We start from the raw sequence: 9,240 nt of genomic DNA, 5'->3' as shown, positions 1-9,240 counted from the left end.
GTGGCCCCCTCGTTGCTCCAAGGGTTCCAGTTGTATGAGTGAGAGAGATGGACAGAGCCGTCAACAAGCGGGGTACACCTGAAAGACGGGGTGAAAAGAAACTTCCTCATTTCCGCTTCAAGAATGAAATATCCCCCCCACCCAAAAAAAAAAAAAATCACAATGCAAGATCCTCTGTTTTATTCAGGTCACTCCATCAATCAAGTCTGAAATAAATCGTGACAGGATGTAAAAGGAGCGAAAACAAAGAAGAGGAAGGGGAGTTACAGTAATTTCTGAAGACGTGAGAAGGGTGGACTTCTCTGTACATGTCAGTTTGTCGCACCTTCAGCATCGTTCGCTTTAAAACGTTTCCTCACTAGAAAGACTTTCACAAGTTTTAGCAAAAACACAAACTTCCCAGGAGTTGCTTGAATCAAAGATATTGACCGGAGTCGGGCTGATATGTTCCATGCATTTTGTTTAAAGCAGCTCACACTACGAGGTTTTTCTTTCTTTTCTGAGAAATTTGCCTCCCACAAAACATGACCCAAAAATACAACGAAAGACTATGAAAGGTAGGCTTGGTTAGCAATGAGACATCAATATATGTCCTATGTAGATGTCTTTTTCACTACTGGTTTATCAACAACAACCTTATGCTGTTTAGACAGAACACAACTTTGCCTTTGCTATGTCTATTCAAATGAAACCACTCTGGTTTGTAGAGAGTAAGTACCTGAGATAATGTACTTTTAGTACTTTCATGAACTTGGTTCTTTTTCCCATGTGCACTTCCATACATCATAAAGAGAAATTCTTCCAGTTCAAAAGGACATGAATGAAGTACTTCCCTAACCCTAACCCCACAAAAACTAAAGGATAAAAGTAAAATCCGATCAGAACCGTCGTGAAAAGATCCAGGTCAGTCACAAGGGATATTTTACCTGGTGCATTTACTGCAATACTGAACCACTTGGTATCCACAAAACTGTACGAAGATCAAACCTTTAAGCTCATTCCTAATATACGTACTTAAAAAAATCAAGCAACTGCAATAAACGCCTCTAACCTGCTAACTGGCTGCTCTGTTGATTGGAATGAAGTGCATGCAGGTCTGGTTACAGTTTTTAAGACCACTGTTAAAATATAAAGAAATGTTGCTTTTACTTATATCACAATAAAAAGAAAAAAGAAAATCACAAAATTTCAGTGTATGTTCTGTGAATAGCTCTCAGTCGCTATTCAAACTGTAAATATGCAAAAAAAACCTTTTTCTTACTTTATGATATCAAACTGCTGAAAAACGACTTATTCTGTTTAAGCAAATGATTATTTGGCCACTAGGGGGCACACGGTTAGCGTTGAACCTTCAACCCTAGATTGTTTGCTGCGACTGAGACATGGAAAACAAACCAAATGAGACAGTGACGTCACAGCAAATGTAATATCAACTCATCCAACGCAGTTGGACACAAAATATTCCACATCCTTCATCCCAATGTGCACGCACTACACAAACAGTGCTGTATCATAACCAACACCTGAACATGATGGGAGGAGATTTGAGGTTTTGGTCAATGTGTTTCATTTGTAATGTACAGTATGGTTTTTTTTCTTCTTTTTTTTGGTAAGCCGTTATAAACGACAAGAGAACAGAAACAGCATGGCAGCAGATCAAGGGAGGAGAAAATCTCCAAAGCTCACAACTTTAGCAAAGAGCGGTTTCTTGGGGTCACGTAGCCCAACAACTACCTTTTTCAAGCTTTTGTGCACAGCTTTTAGAATAATTGTAGTGGGTGTTACGTGTGCACCATTAGCACTTCCACACATAAACTCCTTATTGAAGCAGCACAATGGTTCATGTTGAACTTCCTTTGAATGTCTTCAATTTCTTAGGATTCACAAATGGCTCTTTAGCAAATATCTCAGTTGGTAATGCAAAAATAAAACAGCACAACAAAGCTCCATCTTTTTGCCGCCACATCATTCGCTGTTTTGTTTATTTTTAATATGTAATTTTAAATGTAAAACTAATGTCTAATTTGAAAATTAAAAGCGAGCTTTAATGAGGGTTACGAAGTTTTAAAAGACAAGACATGTCTCCGACGCAAGACACAAATACGAAACCGTCAAATCAAAGACAAGTTTTCCCCAAAACGCAGCAGCTCTTCAGGTTTTCTCATAAATTGGAAACGCATAATTATTCCTTCAGCGACTTGCTCGGTAAAAAAAATTAAAAATCCACGCACACAAGCCTTTTATGTACATGTCACAGTGTCAAACGCAGCGGCGTCCCATTTAATGCTGGTTTGTTGGGTCTCCAGTATGTTTTCCAAACAGAGTTGCAGTAATCAGGTCATTTGTTATAATGACAACCATTAGGGGTGATCATCGTCACACAGCGGTCGGGAAGATAAATCAGGTGCTCTCTCACAGAGGTTCGTCTCGATTACACACACACACACACACACCTTCCCGTCATTACCGAAGATTAAATTACCAAGCCTCTGATTTTAAAAAACATTTTCAGAATTATTTAAGGGTGCATTATAATTTGGTTTGATATAGTGTCTATTTAAACCAACAAAATAACTTAATTTGAAGGGATGGATACTTAAAACTCAAAACAAGGCTTTCAAAATAAATTACATAGAGGTTTTGCATCTATCATGATAATAATAATACTTATTTCTAGATTGCTTAAATGTAACCCAACTAAAATATGAAAGCAAACTGTTATCATATTACATTGTTCACTCCTAAATCGTGATTAAATTAGACATACCAATTATCTAACAGAGAAGAAAAGCAAAAACATCTATTTAGAGAACAATTACAGAGAAAGAAAAATTAGGGAAATCCTTCGATGATGCATCGGAGCTCAATAATAGAACGAGTGAATACACTGATACAGACTGTGTCGTGTGTTTGGATGTGAAAGACGCCACAATGTTCGATAGAAAAGAAAAACTTTCCAGCTACAGAGGTGGTGGATAATTCCACAAAAATCAGTGACACAGTCGGACCAAACCATTTCTGAAAACATTTAATTGCAGGGACTCCACATGGTGCAGCAGTATGCCCACCAATGGATCTCTCAGAGCTTTTTCTGATTGTTTGGTCAGAACCAGTCACACTGGTGACTTTAGGAGGCAACAATACTGAAGTTACACCCCCATCTTCTTGAAACTCCTCTCATCTCTTGAGACAGAGCTGAGAAAAACGCCGAGTCCTCTGGTAGAACATACCGATGTGGAGGACAACCAGCCATCGCCTCATGATGACAGCAGTGACACCGACTCTCTGGGCAAATGTGAAACTTCGGAAAACAAGAGAAGGAAAAGATTCCTTCGCTTGAAATGATTCCTGTTTTTGGGTTTGATCAACTGTAGCCCTTCTAGTACAGCTTTTATTAATTTCATAGACACCAAAAGGAGGCGATACCTGATCAATACACCAGAAGTTTAACTGGCTTCATGTTAAACTCCAACTAAAAGTGCTCTTGTATTATTATTTTTTAAGTGGTGCATTCAAGCATTTGACATGATGCAGTAATTCATAATCATGAAACATAAAAATTAAATGATAAAAATGTTTTCAAGTTGATAAACCAAGTTGATAGCATAGTATAGGTGTACCGATGGTTTTCTTCATTTTGAATGATTGGGCGATATGTGAACGAAAAACTATTTTATCCACATCTGCAAAGGTCTTAAAATCAGTTACTGTCCATTTTTGTTCAGCACGTCATGCGGTTTAGCAAGAGTCACGCAGTTTAGTTACTGTCGCTACATTTGGAGCAAGTTTAGAGGCAAAAAACGTCAAAATGGGAAAAGTCAGACAAGATTTTTTTCTTTAAAGATCGATGATCAGCCAGCAAAACTAAAAATTGGTGTATTCCTAATTCATTGCTCGTATCTTTGTTTTTCCTGAGTAAGAAAAAAGAAATACAAAAATCCCTCAAGACCCCAACACAAGCCTTCACCACCATATATGGTGGCACATAACTGAGTACACAAAGTATCTGGATCTAGTTTAGGGTCAAACAAAAACTTCACTTCATCACAAAAGTCAGCAATTCTTTATCTGGAAAATGAGGGATTGCTGCAAAGTCAGTAACTCTATGCAATCACCTGGGCCTCCTTAGAAAGATAAGCATATAATTAAATTGGAAAAAGTTAACTGTGGTAATTTTATGATTATAATTAAATTAAGCAGCATGTGCTCAAATTAGCATCAAACTATTTGATTGTAATGCATCAACTGACTAAATCTATTCATTTGTATATTTGTGGTTTGGATCTAATGGTGGATAAATGAACAGGAATAAACGGGTCATAAGGACAAACAGGACAAACTGTATTTTGATCAGCATGGTTTCAAAAGTTATTGACGTGTCTGATGACTTGGCGAGCGTCGACAAAAAGGCACACGATGCTTATGTTGAATTCTTGACCGGTTTTATTGCGCTTAGACGTGCATCAGAGCGGACTATCGGTCCCGTATCCCGGCCCAAACTCAGAGACCCTCTTGAGGAGCGCCGCTTTCACTGCGCTGATCTTCTCATCCAGCTCTGTGAGAGTGCAGGCCTGGCGGAGACACAAATCGGATGATGAAATTCGATCGGCAAACAGATGAAACTTTGCTCAGAGGAAAACAGAAAAGTGCTGACCTGAGCGGTGGACGTCTTAGGCCGCTTGTGGAGGTGACTCTGCAACGCAAGCAAACATTGAAACTTGTTGATTTGTGCAAATTTCTGAGCAGAAGCCAAACTTACAGACTTTGAGTCACTTGCTGGAACAAAAAAAGAGGGATTAATACAAAGAAAACTAGACACAGCATGCGATTTATGAGAAACCCTTGGGATATTTTTTCCTTATTGGATATTTTGACAATAGAGGGAGTAAAATCGTGGGGGTATTATTCTGCAAACGTCCTTGGTTACAGTGGAAAAGGAGAGGTCCTACTGCTCCTAGCAATATGTTTTAAATTGGCATTTGCTTCGCTCCGTCTATAAAATCCTTTAGAATTGCTTATGGAGCCTTCTCTATGCCGAGTATTAGAATGTTGTTCCTAAAATCATGGGCCAACTGTGCGCCGCTTTTCACCAAACACCAAACTACAGCAGAGAAAAAAAACAAGAGGAGGGATGGGGGAGGAGACTCCGAATATAAAAGACCCCCATCTTCATTCGTTTATTCAAAGACACTCGACATCTCTCGCTCGGCTCACACAAACATGCAGCGAGTCAAAAGCAGATGGAGAGCGGCACTTGCACAGAAGCGGCATGCTGTGCTGAGAAATACTAGTATGAGGAGACATGCAGCATCTCAAGCACACTTAGACATCCAACACGCTGGACAGACTCCTTTAGCTTATCAATTCGAGTTTGATGGACTGTGCCGATCCCTCGCAGGTTTAACATGAAACCATCTGAGAATCTGGACTAGAAAGAGAGGAAAAGCTCACCTTTTCTACCGTCAGCATCTGTAATATTGCTTAGTTGCTGATTTCTGTGGCATATTAACAGAACTTTTCTCTATGAATGAGTTGCTAGCCCTGTTCTGTTCAACTTGACTGCTTCGCTGATGTGAAACTTTTGCTGCCGTAGTCTAAAAACAAGAGATTCTTCTTGCGTTTCCTGTTAACCTCAAACATTGTATTGACCCTCAATTGAATTCGCTGCAACATTAAATGTTGGAAGTATGGCAAAAACCAAACTGTAACGTACATGCTGCGTTTTAGGAATAAAATCATATCCTTCTAAACAACCTTTGAAATAAAAAACTGTTCGCATTCCTAAAATAATGGCTGTAGTCATTTTTTGTTGTTGTGCCAAAAGTGATTTTAGCAAAAAATAAAAATAACCCTCTCTCTTTCCAAAAGATATTTTAGGCAAACCTCACCCCCCATACTTATGGCAAAACATGACTTGGGCCGTTATCTTAGGAAGGTGACAATATGCTTTTACTTCTAGTATATTAGATTATTGCGCTTTTCCTGGATTATCAAAACAAACATTTTCAGCTAGAAGAAAAAGCTGATGCTAGGCTACAAAGTAAAACTAAAAGCTTTGAGCGTACGTCCACGTAAACAAAACATTGATTTTAAAATACTCTACATCGATTTAAAGCTTGAAACAATCTGGTTTCTTAAACACTTACTGAATAAATCCCAGGCACACCTTCAGGCAGTTCTGCTTATTCTGAGAATCAACTCGAAATCTGATTTTGTTCTGTCACTCTCAAAGTTTTCTGGAACGAAACCTAAATTTCATGTTTTTGCAAATTTCATTTATTTCTTTTTCTCTTGACAACTATATACTTGTCTGTTGTTTTGGATAATCTATAGTTGATGTTGGCACTTTTTAAAAAATTGCCTCTTAAAAAGCCCTAATCATGATTATGGTTAACATATGAATAAATAAAGTTGACTGGACTTGCTCTGGCCTAAATATTCAAGCACCTGCAACAAAAGTAGATGCCTTTTGTTTCTAGTCCACCAAAGCACAACTTGAGTAGCGAAATGTGTTGAAGCAAGTGAAGCATAAAAGATGAAACTCCATTAGCGTCTCACAGAAACTCCTCTCGGTGAGTAGATTTCAGGTTGAACCGATTGTGAACCTGTACTCCACGTTGCAATTTGGCCATTGCACACCTTTAAAAATGCCCTTTAAAAGCTTCCTTTCAACACACACTCAATCTCAGTTCCTGCTTACTTTTAGCGCATGCCGTCATTTTCCATTCAAACACAAAAAAGAAATGGCAGGTGAGTCAGTTTCAAATCTAAATGTCCAGCGCAGCTTTTAGCTGAATCTCTTAGCTTTTCTTTGCCACAGCCAAGGTAAACAACGACAAAAAGTAAAACTTGGTGCAAAGGAGACATCACTTTAGTCTTAGCGAGAGTGCCTCGGAGGTGAAATGACTATTTAAATCCGAGGAGGCGCACGACTGTCGCCTGACAATAGCGGAGACTGAAGTGGCCTAAATGGGCTCAAATAAATGAGGTGAAAATCGCAGCAATATACACATATATAGTGACACTATGATGATCTATTGCAAAGACCCTCAGCTCAGACACAAGACGCGACACTACAAGCTGCGCTAATTGCACGAAACGGTATAGACACCTGGGCTCCGAAGAGAGGACGGGTAAGTGTTGGGAACGCTGAGTGGATGCTGGAAGGTAAATCTGAATGTGTTGCCTGTGATTTAAACTCTGCAGCTAAGTGGGCAAATAGGTCACTAGCAGAGTTCACCGACATTTACAGCTCCGGCAAAAGTATTCGTAACCTCTTCGAAACTTTTTCTTTTCCACATTTTCTCACCTTGAAGCCACAAGTTTGAGTGAATTTTATTGGGGTTTTATGCAACTGACCATCACAGAGTAGAGCCAAATTCTGAAGCAGACGTTTATATTCAGCCCAGCTGAGTCGATACAAGGTCTGGACAAGATGGAGAGCATTCGTGAGCCACAATTGTCAAGATTCAAAGTTGGATTTGGGTCTGGACTTTGACTGGGCCATTCCGTTTTAGCTGCACATAATTTCTCTCGCTGCCTCTTAACAGATATTCTCCGTGCGATTGCTTTTCTTAATTTAGCTTCATCGACTCTGACCAGCGATCCTGCAGAGATCTCCCGTACTGGGTGCTCAAGTTGTTTCCCACAACGCGAGCATAAGAATCTGTCAGAATAAAAGACAAGTTCTGGTCTGATCTGAGCGCCACGCCTTCTTCCACGTGGCTTGTGGCAAGGTGAAAATAGAACCTTTTTTTTTTTTTTTTTTTAAGTTTCTCTTAAATGTAGGACAGACTTCTGGAATCCATAAAAAAATAGTTAATCAGATAAACTCCCACAAAAGATGCATTGACATTTGTGTGCAACAGAAACAGATGGGATTAAATGTTTACTTTCTCTACAAACGTTAGAAAATGTTTTTTTTAATCTATATTCTATCCATTTACTAGCTCACTTATTTCTGCTCCAGCAATATAGCTTTATTTTATGTGTAATAATAGTATGCATTAATGGGAAAAGGGTCTTCTATATCTATTATACATCCCAAGGACTCACAGTGGACTGAAAGTACTCAGGAGAGAGTCCTTCTAACTCTAGGATGCGATCCTCCATCTTCTTCAGCCTCTGGTAAACATTCAAAGGGACTGGCCCCACTGGAAAAAACAACGGTAAAACACATCATGAATAGATTTACATGCTCAGGGTTTCACGCAACGGCTTCGATAAGAGCAAAAAATATATTTGAATGGTTAATAAAAGAAAATATCCGTTATCCATTTCTTTACTTTTTATGAAAGATACTTTCCCCCCCCACCCCCATCTTACTTTTTTAAACTTGCACGTGTTTCAGTCATTTCATGTCAAAATCTGAAGTATTATCAAAGGTTTAAGGTTTCACCTGGTGGGAGTCTGAGATGAGCCTCGATGTTTTGGAGCCGCTCCTCTATGGCTGCGTTTCCACAATCTCGGGTTGTTGGCCCCTTCTGAGGCTCCCCAGCATCTCCTTGGCCCCCGGCGCTACGAGTCTGGGGCCCATAAGTGTTTACTACTCGTGTGACTGCCCAGCCATAGGAACATAAACAAAAGCTGTAACTCAGGAGTAGTCGGGAGTGAGGCGAACAACATCACTCATGGTTGTGGTCACATGTAAGTGCGTGCAACACCGCAAACGACAGACAGACTGAACGCAATATTTGGTGGGTTGCCATAAATCAATAGACATGCAAGCAACACTCTGCATGCAACTTTCACTTTTTTATTGTCATTAATGTAGACTCGTGTGTTGATGTCCCATGACAGCAGCAGATCGTCGACAGTTCTTACCTTTTACGTGGCTTTTAAAACCCGGGTACGGCGTAAAGACTGCGTCCGTCCTCGCACAGCTGTTTTCTACAACAAATAAAATTCCACAAAAATAGCATTTAGATCGTCTCAGTTTAATTAAATGTCTTGTGTGGGAGAAGGAAAAAAAAAAAAAAAGCATCCATCACACACATGAATTGCAGCTTCTCGTGATTTTGTGTTACTGGTGTCTCAGACGGGCTTTGAATTTCAAGCAGGTCCCCCGTCTCATGTTTTTCTGCACAGAACGGGTTGCATTTTTAAGGCCGAGCGTGTTAGCTACTTCAGGCCCCCTCTTGGAGCAGTTCAGCCTGACCTCTCGCCTGTGGAAATCAGCTCTCTCCCAAACATTGGCAATCTGTGTGCAGGCTCCCTCTCCACCCTGCCCCCCTCCACCCT

The 9,240-nt window shown here is 39.8% G+C and overlaps 1 protein-coding gene across 1 annotated transcript in view; it reads right to left on the bottom strand.

Annotated features, from left to right (window-relative positions):
- Positions 1-4,320: 4,320 nt before the first annotated feature.
- The window catches only part of mbip (MAP3K12 binding inhibitory protein 1), an 8,187-nt gene continuing 3,267 nt past the window's right edge, over positions 4,321-9,240 (bottom strand). Inside the window, exons 5-9 of the mRNA XM_008399138.2 lie at positions 8,824-8,889; positions 8,399-8,557; positions 8,056-8,153; positions 4,655-4,693; positions 4,321-4,571 (exon numbers count right to left, since the gene is read on the bottom strand). Of these exons, the coding sequence (XP_008397360.1) occupies positions 4,464-4,571; positions 4,655-4,693; positions 8,056-8,153; positions 8,399-8,557; positions 8,824-8,889 (470 nt within the window). The 3' untranslated portion in view covers positions 4,321-4,463. The remainder of the gene's footprint in view (positions 4,572-4,654; positions 4,694-8,055; positions 8,154-8,398; positions 8,558-8,823; positions 8,890-9,240) is intronic.

This window comes from Poecilia reticulata, linkage group LG22 (assembly GCF_000633615.1).
Source record: "Poecilia reticulata strain Guanapo linkage group LG22, Guppy_female_1.0+MT, whole genome shotgun sequence".
Taxonomy (NCBI): Eukaryota; Metazoa; Chordata; class Actinopteri; order Cyprinodontiformes; family Poeciliidae; genus Poecilia; species Poecilia reticulata.
The sequence above is the reverse complement of the archived record's forward strand: the minus strand, read 5'-3'. Positions and strand labels throughout refer to the sequence as shown.